Source organism: Hakea prostrata, chromosome 3 (assembly GCF_041222555.1).
Source record: "Hakea prostrata isolate BN-2017 chromosome 3, UWA_Hpros_2, whole genome shotgun sequence".
NCBI classification, from domain to species: domain Eukaryota; kingdom Viridiplantae; phylum Streptophyta; class Magnoliopsida; order Proteales; family Proteaceae; genus Hakea; species Hakea prostrata.
This window is the reverse complement of record NC_142602.1, coordinates 62,354,514-62,375,774: the sequence shown is the minus strand read 5'-3', so window position 1 is coordinate 62,375,774 and position 21,261 is coordinate 62,354,514. Positions and strand designations below refer to the sequence as shown.

Sequence of the window (21,261 nt, the reverse complement as noted above, 5' to 3'; positions counted from 1 at the left end):
GGGAAATGGAGGCCTAAATCAACTCAAATTCAAGTGGGCTTCTTCCTACTCAACAATTGACTTATCTAGGACAGAGAATTACCTTCAAAATATGTCCAAGTAGGCGTTAGGTTCATCAACTAAACTCTCCTTCATCAAGGTGTACTTTCTTATCAAACACTGCCAAAGCTTCCAAGTATGGAGCACCATCATCAATCTCCATGGCTTCGGGGTCAAACACCATGTCTTCTACTGAGAGGGCCCATAGTTGTCTTCTTCCTTCACTTCGGGTCTTCAGACCTACAAACAACAGGGTTTCCGAGTCAAGGTTAGGGCTGGATTTCACAACTACTCCCCACCATAACCCTCCCCCTTGGCCTAGTGTAGCTCATAGGACGACCATGATAAAGTTCACCACCATGATCGTCATCCTGGGTGGCATGCGTGTAGTAAGTCTTTCCAATGTATCTCTCAAGGGGATGCTGTGTCTCTGGTAATGGAACATGTAATCGCTCATGTATTCCTCCACCACCACCACCAAGACCATCGTCATCATCATCATTATCCCTCCGAGTCTGACTAGGACTAAGAACAAGGGTGTCATCTGGATCATCCTTGTGTGTGACAGGCTCCACCATCCAATCCTCATCCCCAATGGCAGCAATAGCCTATACATATACCTGCCCCTCTCAAGATGCCATGTACTCATCTACATCAACTCCCGTAGCTTGAGCTTGGCCTACCTCTAGGCTGGTCTAATATTGGTCACCCATGTCCAGCAACCAATCAGTAGGGGACGCTGCTCATCTGCAGTGACCTTGGAGATATCATCGAGCTGGATGTCCCAGTCCATGTAACGGTCAGCATTTAACCTGGCATGCTCTAACTTCAGCCTCATGTTGTAGTGGCAATACACGAAGTCATTCAGGCGTTGACTTCCCAACCTGTTCCTCCTCTTAGAGTGAATCATGACAAATGTACTTCAGTTCCTCTTGCACCCAAAGGCAAAGCAAAACTGGAAGAAGATCTTCATTGCCACTCTTCGGAGGTTCTCTACATCGTCCACATATAGAACCCACCGAGTTAGCTGCATTATCACAAATAAATTAAGTTAATACTTTAATGCTTAACAAAAAAAAAATCCTACTTATATAGTTATATACTCATATGTAAAATGTAATAATAATAGTAGTAATCATGCATCTAACTTGGATCATAATTTAGTCGAGTTATGTATAGCAGCATTTGAACCAAAGGTCCCTAGTGTCACATCCACCTAGCCGGTACCCTATCTGGCATACCTGAGTGTGTGACCCATAGCCCCAAAAATCAATTCGAGGAAATCAACCTCCCAAATTTACAATAATAAGATAAAGAACAAGACAAAATCAATGTTTAATTATTATAAAAGAATACTTAAGATAAGATTTAAAGAGAATTTACAATATAATCAGAGTGTGAAAAATGATACCAATAGAATAAATCAATGTAGAGTGTAGCGGAAAATCACTCTACAATAGCAGCGGAAGAGTAGATCAAAACTAAAAAGAAGATTACAACCGATTCCCAAAATAAAAGGGAAAGAAGTAAACTAAAACTATACTAATGTCTCTTCAAATTTAAAAAGAAAACTTCTAAAAGTAAAAGTCTCTATATCCAAGTATCACTATACTAGCACATGAGTACGACTAATCCTGATATGCTCCTCCGTCACCTTGGTAGTCTTCACAGTCGTAGTCATAGTAGCCAGCACCTTGGGTGTAGTATGAGTCATTCGGGGCAATCTCATATGCTTGTCCGTCATAGTCATCAACACTTGTAGATAGATCTAACAAAGTTGTTGCAAAAAGGAGGGAGTCCAAAAGAACTCAGCAAGACAATTCATTCCACAATAACACATATAGCATGATAGCAAAACATAAAGGATGCAATATGATATGTAATGAGACATGCAAGTATGATTCTAACTCTATGTATGTTGGTCTTTAGTGGCAGACATGCTTTAAGTCATAGCACCATACTCCTCTTGGTAGGTCTCAAATCACTCTCCCTCAACCATCTCGGTATCTTGGGTTCTCCAGTGGTACTTGGGTCTTGCATCCCTCTCGGACATTCCATGGCTAGGGTTTAGGTCACCGCTCTCTCACATCACCATTGGTCTGAGTATTGGTGCATGTCAATGTTAAACTTAGCCCAACGCAAGTCTTCTACTTAGTTATATCAAGTCAGAGTTAGATACTTCCATTCCTCGCCTCTCGCGATCCTTTCCGGTATCCTTCCCACTAGAGTCAGCGTATCGTATCCTATGGCTACAACTACTCAGACTACGGACTCATCAACCCTATTGGTCATCCACAAATAGTAAACGGGAAGCTCTCATGTCCTCTCACGGGTTGGTTACTGGTCTTGAGCACCCACAAATCCCCATTGCTGCCACGGGTTACTTGGTCTCAATTCCCTTCCGAATCGGGTCTAATATAACAAGGTAATACTAGCCAAACACTACTAGACAAGCCCTAGGTATGTCAACCAATAATTAGGGAAAGAGTCAAGGGGCATCATCGCAAATGTCCCATACCACTTCCACTAATGTCCAAAGACAGAAATGTCAAAAGGACATTCCCCAATTACACTTAAGCAATCACATTCCAAATCAGTCATTCATAAGCACAACCGATGAATCAATACATAGGAAAATAACCATTCATACATGATCAAAATTATAATTGAATTACATGAGCAAGTCCTACTGTAGTTACAGTACTTACAACAACAATATATATAAGAAAATTATAAGAATAGTAGTATGGTCATGTAATCTGAATCAAATACAAGTAAACATGCATTTTAGGTTATTAGGGAACAACTGTCCTTACCTTAATTAACTTCAAAGAATTTCGGAGAAAAGAATGAGGACATGTCCAAAGTTAGCAAATAGACCATAAACAAACATAGTTTAAGCATTAGGAACAAATCCTCGAAGATCGAAAGTGAAGCGGATCAAAACAGACCAAACCTGAAGCTACTGACATTGTGGGCAGCTCGACTGGTCGCTCAAGCTGATCGACCCAGTGTCTGTCTGTAGACAAAAACTCCAATTTTTTATTCAAAACTCAACTTTCGGGATTCGAAACTCAACTTCCAGGATTCGAAACACTTTGAAATTTTAAGGGAAACTCTAGAATAGTAGTCTGAGACTATCTAGCATAGATTAGGCATCAACAATGATCAATAGAGTATAATTCTAAATTAATCAAAAGCTAGGTTTTACCGAAATCAATCTGTGAATTCTACAGAGAGGCTATAGAGAATGAGAATTCACTCTAGAAAGAAAAGAACAGTAGATCTTAGATAGAAATACTTGTGGGAATGAATCTAGCATGCTCTAGAAATCAAAAACATAGAAGGGTTACTCAATCATAAAGATCACACTTGATTTTCCTTCGAAATCATATTGTGAAGATTCACAATGTCATAGAGTGTATGGAGATCCACTCTAGAACAAGTAAGATCATCCTCTCAATCACAAAGAATAGAAAATTCAATAGAAGAGTAAATCAAGTGAGAGTAGGAGTGAATACCAACCTTAGAGAAGAAGAATCACCGAAAAGCTTGAGGATTCGAAGAGGATCTTCCACAACTTCAATGCGACGTCTTGAGAGAGGCTTCCCACGTTCTCCAGAGGCTTTAGAACAAAGTAGGGCTGGTTACCACGAAGTTCTATTAAATACACCATCAGAAACCTAAAAATAGAGGTTTTATACTTAAGCCCCTATCACTGTGGGTTGCTCAACATGATCGACCCAGGTGATCGACCCATGCCGAGAGTAAAGACCAAAACAGGGAAATGAAGCTCCAAACCTTAAAATTTTTCAATGGGGCTTCTCCCAACTCAACAAGTGACTTACCTAGCATTGAGGGACCTTCCAAAACATGTCCAACTAGGCTTCAAGTCCATCAACCAAGCTCCTCAACACCAAGGTGCAGTTTCTTCTCCAATTCTGACAAGGTTTCCAAGTAGGGAACTCCATCATCAATCTCCATGGGTTTTGGGTTAAACACCATGTCTTCCACTGAGATGACCCACAATTGCCTTCTACCTTTACTTTGGGTCTTCGGACCTACAAACAAATGGGTTTCCGGGTCAGGGTTTGGGCTAGATTTCACACCCAGTGCATCCCTAAACATTTTGATCTACAATCATTTGTATTGAGGGTTAGCTAAATTCTTTCACAAATAAAAAGCAAGTACTAAGTTTTAACCTCCATGTGGAAATTTGGCTCCAACTTCGTGATAACATGCATAACAGCATTGAGCAAGTCTGACCTCAACCCCAAATTTTCACTATACTGATATTTGGGATTGAGTTAATAGGTTGCACAGTTCACAAACTCTCAATTAAAGACTTAATATCTACGACAAGTTACAAATTAATAACCTACACTAATTATTTACCCACCTTATGCATCGGATGCATTAAATGAACGGTCCATATAGCGTGGACAATATTCAAGCAAGCGGTGCAACCTCTGGGGGTTAGCTCTTCGGATTGTTATCTCCATTTGCACAAGGGCTGCATAAATGTGTGGCATAGTGGCCCCCCCAGGGAGGAATCAACCATACGCAATACCTTAATTATGGGATCTAAGGTCTCCAGCACAATCGTCACATTCCTCCAAAACTCATCAGACGAGATCGTCGTTTGTGTAGTGTGCCCACTACTTGTACTGAATTATCACAAACACATTAAGTTAGTAATAAATACTACATACTAGATATTCATAGTATAAATATATAATAAGTTAAGAACTTGTCAAATGGTAGAGAGGGGGGAAAAAAAACTTAGTTGGATCCAACCGATGATAACCACTCCTCTGATGCAAACATAGATCTCAGGCTCGCCTTCCACTCTTGAATACTGCTGAGGGTGACGAAATTCATGGGCAAATCTCGTCGGACCAGATCGCACTAACTCACCCTCGCATGCTCGCCTCATCATATCCAAAGCAGCGGTATGATTATAGATGAAATTAGCTCACAGGAGAGATACCAGCAGAACTTGCAACGATGGCGACATTAGCCATTCTTGATCTCTCCAACAATTCTCTAACTGGTATGTTACCAGGTAACTTTGGTAGCTCACCAGCATTAGAGATGCTCAATGTGTCTTATAACCAGCTTGAGGGTCCCATACCGACCAATGGCATTCTGCGGACAATAAGCCCAGATGACCTTACAGGCAATGCAGGTCTCTGTGGTGGAGTACTCCCTCCATGCTCTCGAAGCTACCCAAAAAAGTCATCTAGCCGAAGGATGGTGCGCATGAAACACATAATTACAGGATGGCTTATTGGAATTTCAGCTGTTCTCGCTATCGGATTTGCAGTTTTTGGTGGGCAAAGATTGTACAAGAGATGGTATTTCAATGGAAGCTGCTTTGGAGAAAGATTTGAAATAGGCAATGGAGAGTGGCCTTGGAGATTGATGGCATTCCAGAGACTTGGATTCACAAGTAATGACATAGTAGCATGCATCAAGGAATCAAATGTCATTGGTATGGGTGCATCTGGGATAGTCTACAAAGCAGAGATTCAACGGCCACATACAGTTGTGGCTGTTAAAAAACTGTGGAGATCTGGAGCTGATATAGATATGGAGGGAGGAAGCACAGATGACCTAGTGAGAGAAGTGAATCTCCTAGGAAGGCTTCGTCATAGGAACATAGTGAGATTATTGGGCTATGTTCACAATGACACCAATGTCATGATGGTATATGAGTTCATGCAAAATGGCAGCCTTGGGGAGGCATTACATGGCCAACAGGCCGGCAAGTTGTTAGTTGACTGGGTGTCCAGATATAATGTCGCTGTCGGTGTTGCTCATGGGCTTGCCTACCTCCATCACGACTGCCACCCTCCGGTCATCCACCGAGATGTGAAGTCTAACAACATATTGCTTGATGCAAATCTAGAGGCAAGGATTGCTGATTTTGGATTGGCAAAGATGATGGTTCAGAAGAACCAAACAGTATCAATGGTCGCGGGATCCTATGGGTACATTGCTCCTGGTAAGTTACCATGTTTGCTAACTCCATAATGAATCTTACATTTTCTATGGTTGTTCTGTTTCTGACTTTCTCATCTACCATGGCAGAATATGGATACACACTGAAGGTAGATGAAAAAAGTGACATATACAGCTATGGTGTTGTACTTTTGGAGCTTCTTACTGGAAAAAAGGCACTTGACCCTGAGTTTGGAGAATCTACTGACATTGTAGAATGGATCCGTGGGAAGATCAGAAACAACAGAGCATTAGAAGAATCATTAGACCCAAGCATAGGCAGTCAGTGCAAACATGTTCAAGAAGAGATGCTTCTAGTCCTTCGTATTGCTCTTCTATGTACTGCCAAGTCTCCAAAGGATAGACCTTCAATGAGAGATGTAATAACAATGCTCGGAGAGGCAAAGCCCAGGAGAAAAAGCAGTAGCAGTACCTCTGCAACAAATACAATCAAAGATAGGCCAATCTTTAGCACCTCACCTGTAACCACTCTGTAGAAGCATAAGCCATGTTGCCTTTGGCTTTTCTTTGGGCTTTTTATTTTTATCTTTCTTTGGTAAAGGGCTTTTCTTTTGTTTAATTCTCCCTTTGTATGTAACTTTTCTCTTCCTTACCATTTTTCCTCCTTGTTTCCCCATTAATGTATGTATCATCAATCAGGTTGGTGTGGTCTAGGGGATGCAGGATTACAAATTTTCTTCTTCTTCCTTTAGTTGATTTCTTTAATAAAGTTCTACTTTGTGATGTCCTTAGTTTTCAGTTTTAACCATAGAACTAGGACTTCACCATGCTATCCTAGAGTACCTTTCCCATTTTGTGATGTAACTCTTTATGTTTCTTTCTGGCTTCTCCATGTATTTTTGTAACAAGTTTGGACATTAAATTGAATGATAGATTCATAGCATATTTTCTATTAAAGGCTGTTTTGTTAATGAGATGTAGCATGACTATTTTGCAGGAATCCTTCTAAAAATTAATAGAAGTCTCCTCTCTTGAATTAATTTGAATTATGGTCATCCAAACATAAAACAGAGTTATTCTCTCCATTTCTCATGATCCAACTCATCAGGAATAAAAAATTGCAGAGAACATGCATTTGATCTTATGGAATCAAGATGTTCAATGTGGAATTCAATCCAAGATCCAGCTCAGATGAGCTAAAAATTATCCACACAAAAGTGCAAGCTTCAGAAACTCTTTGTTTCTATCCTTCCTCTTAAGATGGATTCCCAAATTGGCAAATGAAGAATCCTCCAATTAACCGGGCAGGAGCTTTGATTTTTCCTACATCATCTAACCTGTCAAAATTCAGAGAAATAACTGCTACTATGCCTCAACCACACTCCAAGAAATATGGGCTTTTGGGAGAAAATTTTTCCTCGTTAAACATTTATCCTATGCAACAAACATGAATAACCCTAAATATTTTTTGTGCATTTCGACATGAAAACGAAGTCAAGCAGTGACCTATGTATCAAACTGATTCCCCCTATTTATTTCACTCATTTTCTATAATATGTATTTCGACAAACGTTTATCCTATGCAAGGAACATGAGAGGTTTGACATTGATTTCAGATTGAACAAAGATAAAAATAAAGGATTGATAGAAAAAGATGAACTAAAAATTGATTAAAGTAAAAGAAAATGAATCATATTTTTTAGACAAAATCTATTATCATAATTGATAGATTTCCAGACCTTAGTTGAACATTGGAAAGACTATTCATGTGGATAACATGTCATAATGATATAAATATAAATATAAAATGAAATAAAAGTGTAAACAGAAAAGGGAGTTAGAGAAACAAAGAGTATATGGAGAATGTCATTGCTTCAATCTTCTATCCAACTTTTTTGTATCAATTACATCTCATGTATCACTTACAAGTTCACAGTAACCTATATTTATGATTCTATATAGTTGGGTTTCTGTTGGGTTGTTGTACTTGTCAGAGGGCCTTTTTTTCTGTTGAGTCAGGTTGTCACCAAACTGAATTCAACCTTCAAGCTAGAGAAAAGACATATTTAATTTAAAAACCAATTGCATACATCATTGATGGATGCTTAGAATTAAAGAATGAATGACCCAGTAAACTTTGTGAGGAGAATGTGGAAAACAATTAAAGAATGAATGACCCAGTAAACTTTGTGAGGAGAATGTGGAAAACAGTAATGATATTTATCAGGACTACATTACAATTTCCATTGAAAGACCCTGGTCTTCTTTGGAGGAAGAGGATCATATGGAAGAATGTGTGAATTGCTAAGTAAATATAGATGAGGTGGAATCTCAGTATTTTTTTTTTTTTTTTTCAAATCATATGGCCCCATGGTTCATGAAAATCATTAGCTAGAATTATTAAGTTCTGGGGGAATCCTTGATAGTTCAAGCTCTATAAAATCTCCTCTACTCAGAAAAGCCTTATTCCCTGAGAAAAAGCAAAATGCATCAAGTGAAATTTGAAAATATCAGGAAGAACCCTTACTGTTCTTACTTTCTTATTGATCCAATTAATACAGCAAGTGGCTTAGCACTTCTCTGGTGGAATGAAATATGGGTGGACACTACCAGTTTTAGCAAAACATCATTAGCTTAAAGATTCAATTTAATGATCTTTCTCCTTGTTTTTCTGCCTATCTTTATGGAGAATATAGGAAACATTTTCAACATGATGAGCCACTTTATTGAGAAGAGAGAAAAATCTTTACAGATATATAAGTAGCCTAACCCAGAATTGATGCTGAGAACCAATATGGTTATTGTTTATCTGTAAACAAACTGAGAGAATTCATGTCTTATTTTGTAAAAGAATAACAAATTCGATTTCAAATGTTACGTTGAATCAACCTCTAACCAAACCTTATCCAGAAAGGTGATTCAGCTTCATCAACCCACAAACTAGGACTCATAACTCTTGTGCAGGTTCAAACTTGTAAAGTCTTGTAATTCACACATCACCATAGATAATTATACAAACAGATTCCCATCACATTGTATGACAGGAAAAGATTTCAACCACACCTTGATTGATATCCTTAGCCTCCTGTCATGTATTTTCTTTTCCTTCGAATATCACAAATGTAATTTGGATTATAAAGTGTTTATTGCAGGATGGAAATGACTCCAAATTTGACTCGAGACAGGTTGAGTGATCTGCCAGATGGTATGCTAGAAAATATATTTTCAAGTCTGTCAATTTGAGACCTGGTGAGGACTAAGTGGAGATACAAATGGGTCTCAAATCCATATCTCATAATCAATCATGAGTGTATACCGAGTTCATTTGATTTGGTTGGTCACCATAAACTTGTTGAAATTGTGAATCATGTTCTTCTAACTCATAGTGGCCCAATTCTGACATTTAAAGTCTCTAGTTATCATTTGGAACCTTGTTCAGAGATAAATAGCTGGATCTTGTCCCTCCCAGAAATTCGAATTACTGGATCCTCCTGTCCTTATAGTTTTCGTCCTTCTTTATTCTCCTTTGAACACCTGATTGATCTAGCACCTAATTGCTGCATGATCCCACTTCCTCTGTTGGCATTCAAAGGCTTTAGACATCTCACAAGTTTTTTTTTACAATATGTTACACTCTCTGATGAAACATTGGAATGTATGCTTTCTTCTTGCGCTGAACTAGAATACCTTTACATTGGCTGAAATTGAGGGGTCCTACTCATATTCAACTTAGCAATCAAAAAACTCTAATACCTCTACATCTATGGAACATCTTCCATTGATACAGTGGTTTGCTGCTTGATCCCACTTCGAGCGTCAGGGTTTAGATGTCTCACAACTTTGTTATTCATGGATATTACTACTCTCTCTGATGAAACATTAGAATGTTTGCTTTCTTCCTGCCCTGAGCTTGAAGAATTGACGTTGGTTGAAATTGATGATCTTTCTTATATTCATCTTTTCAATCCAAACTCAAGTACTTGGACATCTGTGGAAACTTATTCATTGATACATGCCTTGAGGACTTGAAAAATGTAGTTGTGCAACTTTTATGCCAAAATGTATACTTCATCTAGACGAAGTGGAAGACTGCAATTTTGACCATGTTCTTGGCTTCCTACTTGGTATTGAAGAGCTTTGCTTGGGAGAATATTTTCTTCAGGTAACATGACCTTTGGGATCTTTTTATTTATTTCACCAATTGCACAAAATCATAAATGCTTTCTTCTATTTGCATTTTTGTACAGTCCTTTCCCTTCCCTGATGTGCCAAGGAGGCTTCCTTCTACTTACTATCATTTGACAACAATCAATGTAACATTAAAATTGGAGGACACAAAGGAGGTTTTAGGTACTACATGTTTGCTCAATAGCTCCCCCTAACTTGGAAGAGCTTATCATCTCAGTAACTTGTAGAAGACCTTCAATTTCCCTTTTTAACTTTCCCATTATTTTTTTCTCTAACTTATTTGATCTTCCAGCTCCAACATAAAAAGCACTCTGCACTTTTCCCTTTAACAGGGTCTCACGAGAAGTAAAGGATCGGTTTGAGTCTTCATTCAACAAACTCTTGGTTGTAACTATTAACAATTTTGTTGGCAAAGAAGTTGATTTGGTAATAGCTAAATCTATCCTTGCCAATTCTCCAGTGCTTGAACAAATGAAAGTCAGTCGTAGTGTGGATGAGTATGCCACTAGCAAAGTATTGTCTTTGTTGAAAAAGCTGCTTCGGTTCAAAAGAGCTTCATCGAAGCTGAAATTGAATTTGCTCCTTAAAACTTTAGGTATCCAAGCTGATTATCACTTGAGTTCTTTGAAGGGTCATCTTTGTATTATGTGTCTAGATCACATTCCAATGTTGATGAGCAGTTTATTGTATATATTTTTGTTGAGGTAAAAAATGTATTCTTAGCTCCTTGGTTCGTTCCTGATCTGGACTTGGTTACTGAGACCAAAACAATGGTGAGAGTGGGCCGCTTCTAGGGATGGGAAGCCACCTCCAATGATTAAGTCAGTTCAGGTAAGAAAACCAGAGACTCCTCTTGAGGAATAAATGCTCAAGAAGATGAAGGAGAGAATGTTCCTTAGGAGTAATTGCGGGAGAGTAATGGCTAGAGTATCCAAGTCTTACCGGTGTTCGGGCATAGTGATGTGTTATATAGCTGGTCCATACCTCAAGAGATAGTAGACGCTTCACTGGCCTTAGATGTGTATCTATTCAGATGGAGGGGGGAGATGACTTCTGGAAGAGGCTTGAGAGATAAGCCAAATTGTCTGATAGTCCTGCAATTGGAAGATCTTGTTGACAAATCAAAGGTCAGCGTCACACTGATACTGATGTGACCACAGCCCACAATTGGGATGACAAATGAAGTGCCGGTTCAAGGCTCGAGGAGAGCTTAGAGTGAGTCAGAAGCTTCTTTATCCGCAACAGGATATTAAGGATCCTTAGTGCATTAAATGGTGAAATGAATACTGAATAGATATTATATCGAATTCCTCACTCTCGCCACATTTACTGAGAAGTCGCATAAGGGTAGTGGTGTGTCGCCGTCATGGCATTCATTACACAACTTCTTTGAGGGAAAGCTCCCCGAGAAGTGCCTTATTCGAGAAGCACCTATTGTACCACCCTAGCCCAAGCTTGAACCCTGGCTCTGGTTCAAGTGGCTTATTCCGATTCAGAGATTGGAATGTTCATAACATTAGCCCCCTAATCTTTATGGCAATATCTTGTCATGAAGAGTACTTTGCTCGAACTCCAATGTTTTCGAAACCATGAGGTGTCTAGGAAGTTGAAACAACTTCTTAAGAATTAGCAAAATATCTTCTTGGTGAGTTCCAAGGTTTGGATAAGTTTGTGCTTTTTTAAAGCTGGTGTTATTTGACAGTTATGCCCATTAATCACATCACCCTTAATGATGTGCAAGTCACTTATCACATCTGCTTCTTCGCCATGTGTCTTGTCACACCCACCCAACCGGATCTGGTCATACCCAAATACCCGTCGGGGTGATACACTACAAGATCTAGGTTCACTGACAATTCCATACCATACATGATAAAGTAAAATTAAATGGATAGGAAATAAACAAGTTCAAGTATTTAATAATCAAGAATGAAAAGAAAGGATTACAATATCCAAAACTTCCTTTCAAAAACAAAACATCAGAGTTCTAAGAAAAGAAAGAATGTATAATGTTGCAGCAGAAAGTCATCTAAAGAAACTCTAAGGAAAAGAAGCTCCATAAGAACAGTCTTGACACGAACAAGAAGCGTCATGTGACTCCACTTCTTTTCCAATCTCACCCTATTAATGCCACCTGATAAAGGATCCTCAGCGACAATGAGGTCCTCATAACATATAAAGCAGTCTAAAGAAACAAACAAAATAAAATGAGTTCATAGAACTCAGTGAGGTAACTAACAATCACATCATATATTCATCCAATTCCCATGTCATAATTCATAAGACAATCATGTATTCAATAATATAAATAAATAAATGCATGGTGATGATATGAGGTTCCTAACTCTATAATGTAGTATTTAAAGTAGACACACATTAAGTCATACACCAGTCCTCTTTAGGCGGTCTCATCACTCTTCCCTCACGGCACCAAAGCACATTTGTTGGGTTCTCCACGGCTGTTGGGTAAAGTCTCATCGAGCCATGGTTGGGGATCAAGTTGCCACTCTCTTACATCACCATTGGTGTAAGATCTGGCGTGTCAGGGATAAACTTAAGCCCAGTGCAAAGTCATACGGTCTCATACTACATATGGTCCAGATATCTTCCCTCACGCCTAGTGCTCTGTTTGTTCAATACCTTCCCACCTATGAATGGAATCCTCAATGGAGGCATCTGTTGGATCCCATTCCTTAACCCAGCGGTCATCCACATATAATGGACAGGATGCTCTTCATGTCCTCTCACGGGTTGGTTACTGGTCTTAAGCACCCAGGAGCCCTTATCTATTATATACAACCCTACCTCTCTATGATGATGAGGGGCCTGCTCGATATACGGGACTCAGCCACTAACATCATGGGTTAATCGGCTTCAATACCCCTACCGGAAGGGTAGTAGTACTCATAGGGATTCCTAGCCCCAACACTTCTAAACACCTATAAATCTTGCAATAGGGTTTAATGGCACCACATAAGGTTACTAGGGTAATAGGCGAACCCACAACCTTAGTGGAAAATACAAAGTAGAGGGAATAATAATATTCTGCATCTCCCTTCACATACATTTACATTCCATTCTCATAACAATAATAATAGATTTAGAGGCAAAGAGTAGGCGTGTCAATTTGTAGCCCGAACCATTAAAATCGAATCGCACCTGCCCGTTATAGCTCGAACAGGCCCGAACCGAACCTTAATGGGTAGTGTTTGGGCTGAGGGTGGGTGGCGGAGCCTCGCACCAACCCGAAACCGAACCATAACCTCGTTATAGCCCATTTTACAACCCGTTTTGTAATTTTACATTAAATAGTATTTGAGTCATTATATTAACCACTAGGTAGTTGGTATAGACAATTAAAAAAAATTAAGCCTAAATTCAAAGATCAAATAGTCATTTTACTACTTAATATCTAGGTTCTTGATTTCTATAGGATTGGTGAATTTTTTTAATGGAAATTCACCAATAGCAACTTTGCTTTCCATAGAATTTTGGCTTTTGTTGTAGGATGGTCAATTATTTCTTCTTGTTCTTTTTCTTGCACACTATAAACCGTTAGTCAACCTGAGTCTAAACCATTGGCCCAAACCGTTAGTTAGCCCGAACCCAAAGTGCACCAAACCGAAACCGGCCCCAAACCATAATTTTGCTAATGTGTTGTGTTTGGGCTAGGTGTTTTTCAGCCCGAAACCGCCCCAAACCACACCGTTGACACCCCTAGCAAAGAGCAACATCATAAATAATAGTTTTACCTTCCTTTCGTGCAAAGTGACACACAAATATAGTAAGACAAACAGAAATTACAGCAATTTATATATTTAACCGAGACACAAAATAATAACAATTAATTAAATATAATGTGGTTAGTTATTCCTCACCTTCCAACTAGATTCCTTTCTCCAAAGATCAATACTTCCTTCTCACAAGAAGATAAGAAAAGGATAATTAACCTAATCATGCAAGAGGATTAACAAAAATAAAAAGAAGTTAATTTGGGTTTAGAAAAATATCTTAAAATATTCCCATAAAAACACAAACATAAAACTAGGTTTTAACTCGCCTTTTTATCCGAAATCGGCTAAAAGTTATAATTTCGCCATTGATTCGAAGTTGAAATGAAATGAAACTTTGGGGAAAGCTAATTGGCAGTAAATGATCATAAGGGTGTCCTCAATTTGATTCAATTTGAAGTAGATCAAAATGCCCCAAATTGGCTCTCCTAAATCACCCGTGGGTGACCGAGAGAGTCAAAATGCATCAACCTTAGCAAGGGATTGCACCATTAACTCTTATACTAGAAAGGAAAGGAAAATTAAAAACAATGGAACAAGGGTAACAATAAATCTAACATGCTCCCACAATCACAAATCCACGAATAAAGAGAAGAGAGTTGTCCACATAATTGTGCCTAAGAGAAGGACTAAAGAATTCTCACCTTTCTTAATGTTTTCGAGAAGATCCGAAACACAAAACACCTTCGAAGGATGGGAACCGATCTTGTTCTTGGTTTATCCTCTTCTCGCAGCCTCAAACTCGTTCTTGCATAAAGAAATGAAAGATTCCTAAAAAAATCAACTTGATCGGACTTTAGATAAGTAAGATCTAGAAGTGTTAAGCTTATACCTCATAAGAGGTCATCAAGAGTGTTTATTTTAAGTTGAATCAAGTTAGATCAGGCAATCCAACTCGACAAGTCAAGCTTAACTAATTATTACTCAAATTTACCGACTCCCGAATTTTGGCTGTGACTTTCAAAATTGTCTTCTCATTCTAACAATGTGAATCACCATATATTGGATTCTAACCTTTGATATGTTTTTAGTGATTATCTAATTGGGTGGTCAAAGGAGCTTCTCCAATCCACCAGACCACATACCTATGTCTAATCATTGACTTGACGTTTTCTACCCTTACCAAGAAGTAAAGGTTATTGAAACTAAAGAACAAACTCGTAAGAAGAAAATGGACAAAGCAGGGCAGCCTTTACCCTTCGTCATTTTGCGGGCAGTAACTACCAATTTGTCATAATGGTAGAAACTAACAAGATTTTCATATCAACTGGTGGACACTAAATCGATTAACTTATTAATTAAACAACAAAAATCTGTAAGGCTTCGGCTTTAGCTTCGAATCGTCTAGCATCAACAAATCAAGTCAAATCAAATTTGTTGATAACTAGACAATCATTTCGGTAAAGATTGTATTTAACTCGTTAGTAAAGCCGAATAACCGTTTAAGAACGCCTCGTAGTTAACGTACTCCATTTAGCACTTTTTGGGTATCAAGCAGTTCGATGCTCTTGTTTCTCTTCTTTATAAATATTGTTTCCTTGCTACGTCTCCACATTGTATACTCTCTTCTCCTGGTTGTCATTCTCTTTCAAGTCTTTCCCTGTCTCTTCCACATGTTGCGTTTTCATGGCATTCCACTGTGTATTATCTTCTTGTCTTCCATTCTGATTTCGAATCTTCCGGGCTCCTTGGGTTTGGGTTGCAGCTTTCCGGCGCTCTTCAACTTTGGGGATTCAAACAAGTGATATCGGTGCTGATTCTCATTGTCTTCAACCAAATCATCGCACCGAATGGGGATACATTTTTCCGTAAGCCGTCCGGCAGGCCTTGTGATGGGAGGCTCACCATTGATTTCATAGGTAGGAGATACTTTCAAGTTCCTTTGATCCATTATTTACTTTCCTCTTTTTTTCGTTTTTTAAATTTTATTTGTTTACTGATTTTTTTGGTGAATTCTGATTTTCTGTGAATAGTATATAATACTTTTAGATTCACAAGCAATTGAGTGGAAACCTGTGGATCCAGAGTTATAAAATTTTGCAGCACAAAGAGAAAAAGAGTGCTTTAAGATGGGATGCAATAGGTAGAGGTAGATCCAGATTCCACCCGATATAACCTGGGGATGGTTTTGCGAATGGTTTAGGTCGATCTAGATCAGAACCGAATGGGACTGGGATTGATCCAGATCTTGATTCGGTGGGCTCACTATTTATAACTGTTCTACAACCGTAATCAAGCCCGGCATCATACTAAACCACATCACTCGACATGGGCTCTGATGGATTGCCCTAGTTAACCCGCCCCGTTTCCATTCCTAGAGTTCACGAGGTCTCAGGAATGAGGAATTGGTTGTCATCGCTCCAGTTGGTCCCTGGTGATTTTCTGCCCTTACAAGCCCATGGGCTAGGGGATTCGAATGTTTCAAGCCCGTCTGGCCTAAATGATTCAAATGGGCCGAAAGTTACGGGGTTAATATTTTGGATGGTTAAGACGGTACGGGTTAATGGGCTGAAGAAACTCCTTTTTGCCTTCTTTGTGGGATGTCGTGTTGATGTTTCCATGCGGACCTGTAGCCATCTCTTGTCAACTCAACTCGACGAGTGACTAAGCGGTGTAATCCCAATCCAACTAAATGGGATTGGGTACGCGCGAACCTTATCGTGCTATTCAATCGTCGCTTTTAACCCCTGGGCAATGGGACGGTTACTAACTATGAATTTCTCAATCAGCTCAAAGTCTCGGATTGCCGCTCCTCGCCGCATATCTTGATTCACTGGACAACAACTATTACCGTGGCGCTAACTTCGCAGCATCGGAGGCTACGATTAGAGCATCGACTAGGAGCCGAACCGCACCCGGCCCAAGCCCCTTCGACTTGGACGTGCAAGTGTCTCAGTTCCGACAGCTCCTAAGCAGATCGCAAGCAATCAGGTCGAGAGGTAATTAATTACTCGATTGAAGGCAAACTCGGTTGTTCTGGTCTGGTTCATATGAGTTGCTCATTTATTCGTTAACCCGATAGGTTCCAATTACTCACATTTCGTACCGGAGGAAGGCTTTGTTGCTCGAGCCCCGTACACCTTCGATATGGGTCAAAATGATGTTGCTTTTGGTCCTGTTCCTCAACCAGTCTGTGTTTGAAGTTAATTTTCCTGAAGTAGTTGCCAAGTTGTCCGACAGTGTTAAGGTAACTAATATTATCCAAACCGTCTTCGTTACTGAGAGGGCAAGTCCAAATGTCGCCCGTTTGAGCTAAGCATGGGGATGCGATTCTTAATTTGCGAGCGAGTGTACGATTTGGGAGGCAGGAATTTTTGGATCCATAACACCGGTCCCATTGGTTGCTTTGCATACATCCTTACACTCTTTCCCGTGAAGAGCGAATCTGATCTAGATGCAGCTGGTTGTTCGACTACATATAATAAAATATCGGTACTACTTCAATAAGCTCTTGTGGGAAGCTATCCTTGTTCTGAGAAGCGAACTTCCAGAGGCTCACATCACATACGTGGACATCTACTTAATCAAGTACGCCCTCTTCAGCCAGGGTGATAAGTATGGTAAGTCGTCTAATACCTGAGAGGTCGGGAGATTTGTTGGAATATTTTTACACATACGTAACGTGGGGTTGGGAGAGTAATGATGTTCTTCTGAATTCTCGCTTCTTGTAGGATTTCAGAAGCCGCTACTCGGAGCTTGTTGTGGCATTGGGGGCAAGTACAACTACACCCCGAGAACGCGGTGTGGGCGGACAGTTCTTGTGGGCGGCAAATCTGTATTCATCGGGTCATGCGGTGACCCGGTGTTCGAGTTAATTGGGATGGAAGCCACATAACCGAGGCAGCTAATAAATATATATTCGAGCAGTTTCAGCATGTGGTACTTTACAGCACCCCCCGATCACACCGCAAGATGCTTGTAAAAATAAGACCTCTCCCTTTGCACCGCAAGCAAAGTTGGTCGGGTTCCCTACTTTCGGCTAAGCTAGGATTGTTTTGTCTGCAGTAGCTGTAACATTCCGATAATGCTCCTTACGAATAAATAGAAGTTCTCTTTCTCTTTTCCTCTAAATTATTCCAAACAACTTTATACATCGCCATATTCCCGAGCAAACGTCCTTTATTGCGTCCAATGCGGGACATAATGTTGGTTGCAAGGGAGGGAGGAGAGATATCAGCCGAATCCACGGCATACTAGGAACCCCAAAATCGACGATAGTGCTCTTATTATCTATTTCTTATCGCGGGACAAGACGACCCGTTTACCCGGTGGATCGACCCGTTAACCCGGTTGAAGATATATATATATATATATATATATATATATATATATATATATATGTGTGTGTGTGTGTGTGCGTTGTACGTTCGCCCACGAGGTCACCGATAGATTTGGGATTCTTCGCCTCGGGGTTTTTGGCGGAGAGTTGTTCCACGGGGATCCTGTGGTTTAGGCTTGTATCTTACTAGGATGGCGGTGGTTCCGATTCTAGGATTTGGGTTTGTAGTTTGTTGGGACAACCGGGTAGTGATCCTTTATTGGGATCCTTTGTACCTTTTTTTTTTTTTTTTTTTTCTTCTCGGGAAGACCGGGTCACTATCGTTTATTTGGATTCTAGGGTTTTTGGATTAGATACGGATCCAAAGGACAATGAGAATTATAGGATTTCTCGGGTCGAGATACAAAAAAGATTTTTCTCACGGAAGACGACTCGACGTTAGGGTTTGGGTATGTAATTCGTTGGGAGGGCTAGGTTTCGATCTATTATTGGGAATCTAGGGAATCTGGATCAGATGTGGATTCAACGGCAATGAGAATTACAGGTCTGCGAAAATGAGATGTGATTCCCCCCGCCCCCCGCCACATCATAAATCATTTGTGTTGGCATGGTATTCCTGACGACGACAAAATACGAACACAAAAAGAATACCGGATCAACATTTCGATTTAGAAATGACGATCTACCAATCGAAGATAGCATCAATTTGGGAATGTATCGCGTTATAGATTATATTTCGCAATCAGAAAATTACAAAAGTTATTAAATCAAAAGAGTTTTTGTGGATTGCTCCGGCGGAAAATCAACAAAACCTAGTACACGAAAATTGTTGGCTCCAGTACGATTACATTATCCTCAAAGATTCCTAAAAAAATCAACTTGATCGGACTTTAGATAAGTAAGATCTAGAAGTGTTAAGCTTATACCTCATAAGAGGTCATCAAGAGTGTTTATTTTAAGTTGAATCAAGTTAGATCAGGCAATCCAACTCGACAGTCAAGCTTAACTAATTATTACTCAAATTTACACTTATAAGGATGTTGTCTATAAAGTGGAGAACAATTTAGTTACCCATTGTACTTGCTACTCGGGATTAGATTTTTGTCTAGTTTATTATCTTTTAGAGCTACTTTTCCGCTGGTTGTAGAGTGGGATTTTTGCCTCACTTTACTTATCTGTCTGACACTCTGATTATATCTAGTACTCTGATTTATTTATGATTCAATCTTTCCGTATTGGATCTATGGTTTATCTTCCGCACTTTCATTATGATTGTTCATGATTATGTTATTGTTTATGTGGGAGGTTGATTACTCGATACCTGATCTTCGGGCTATGGATCACACTCTCGGGTATGCCAGATGGGGTACCGGCTGGGAGGATGTGACAGATTGGTATCAGAGCCCAATGTTCGAGGAAATCCTAACCACAAAAGACGATAACTGAACATTCCTGAGTCAGTGATCTGAAATGACTCTTCTACTCTTAGAAGTGAATAATAGAACACTGAATTAGAAACTTAACCTTTGAGGCATAACAGAACATTTCAGAATAACATACCATAATTATACTTGAACAAATGTCACTAATGCAAGGAAAAGAAAGGTGCATAATATACAATAATTAAGTGAAACAAAATGAACTTCATTAATTTCAAAAGTTTTTACAACGATTACATCTGAAATGCATAAATGGAAATCCTAGGGTACAAGTCTATCTAGGTGATCTTCTCTCGATCTCTCGTATGCTCCGAACTCCTCCGCTAGCCGAGTCACCCGATGCTCTATCCTATCCCGTCGTGACCCCATCCTCTCATACATCTGCTCCCGTCCGACCTCCATCCTCTCTAGCATGGAAGTCATCGATCTCATCTGTGCCCCTAGATCTGAAGTCTCCGGAACTGCATGTGAAGGGCCACCTACCTCGAAGTGTGATGAAGGAAACTCGTGATGCACTGGCTCAACCTCGTGCATATCTCGCATCATCTCCGGCCTGATCATCACTATCGAGACCAATATCCTCTCCTCCATCCTCTCGACCCCCGATCCTCATCCTCCGACTCCTCATCATCCTCACCCTCCGGACCAGGAGATCTCTCCGATCGCCGTAGTCTCATGTGACGAATGGTCCGAGTCCCAATAAAGTATCCCCGTGAACCGGTGTCCACCGGTGTATCCTCGAAACTCACCCCGAAATGCCCGAAGATCAAAGTCGGTAGCCTCCCATAGCAAAGGTTCCGCATGCTAGGCCGCAGAACTAAGTCCAGCATGACCCGCTGAATGATGTTGGAGAGATCGATCTCGAAGCCCATGTAGATGCGGTAGATGACTAAGGCCTCCATCACCGTGACCCGATGGTGATGTCCGGCTTTCGGCATAATGTTTCGGCCGACTATGCGACCGATAATCCGTGCAGAATCCGTCATCCGTCCGCTAGTCCACGGAGTGAAGCATCGACGGCTATCCCATAGCGTAGAGCATATCTCGCGAAGCTCATACGGCATCGGATGGCTGTCCAGATCTGCTCCCGCAGGTATCCACACACACCGCTGTGGATAGTAAGGAACCCGCAAGATCTCAGCCGGTGTCCGGGTGGAGAAGCGAATCCGAGTCCGGAAGACCCCGCTCCCGAGGACAAGTCTAAGTGGATGTCCTTGACCTCGAGCCTCCTCTCGTGTAGGTAAGGTTGCTGAAGAACAACCTCACTAGCTCCGGTATACCGGCAGATCCTCGGTGAAGAGATGAGTCCACCGCAATGTGTCGAATCTCCGCCGAATCCTAAAGGCTCCGAGCTGGCGTAAGTGAAGTAGACGTCCCATCTCGATATTGCAAGAATCGAAGTAGGCCTCGTACAGAACTCGGCCCGAGGTGTGTCAAACATGTCCGGTCTCCTAACCTCCCGTCTAGGCTCGAAGGAACCTGACCTCTGCCCCTAAGAGCACCTACAATGCGACCGTGACCTCTACCTTGTCCTCGCCCTCCCCTCTGCATAGTGGATATC

At 40.4% G+C, this 21,261-nt stretch overlaps 1 protein-coding gene and 1 pseudogene across 1 annotated transcript; both read left to right on the top strand.

Annotated features, from left to right (window-relative positions):
* The first annotated feature begins 5,027 nt into the window (after positions 1–5,027).
* LOC149022699 (MDIS1-interacting receptor like kinase 1-like) lies at positions 5,028–6,940 on the top strand. The gene is made up of 2 exons (XM_089147335.1): positions 5,028–6,046; positions 6,133–6,940. Exons 1-2 carry the CDS (start codon positions 5,047–5,049, stop codon positions 6,537–6,539), a joined length of 1,407 nt encoding a protein of 468 aa, XP_089003461.1. The 5' UTR covers positions 5,028–5,046; the 3' UTR covers positions 6,540–6,940.
* An 8,655-nt stretch (positions 6,941–15,595) lies between these two features.
* LOC149022698 (alpha-L-fucosidase 3-like) lies at positions 15,596–17,965 on the top strand (annotated as a pseudogene).
* The last annotated feature ends 3,296 nt before the right edge of the window (positions 17,966–21,261 follow it).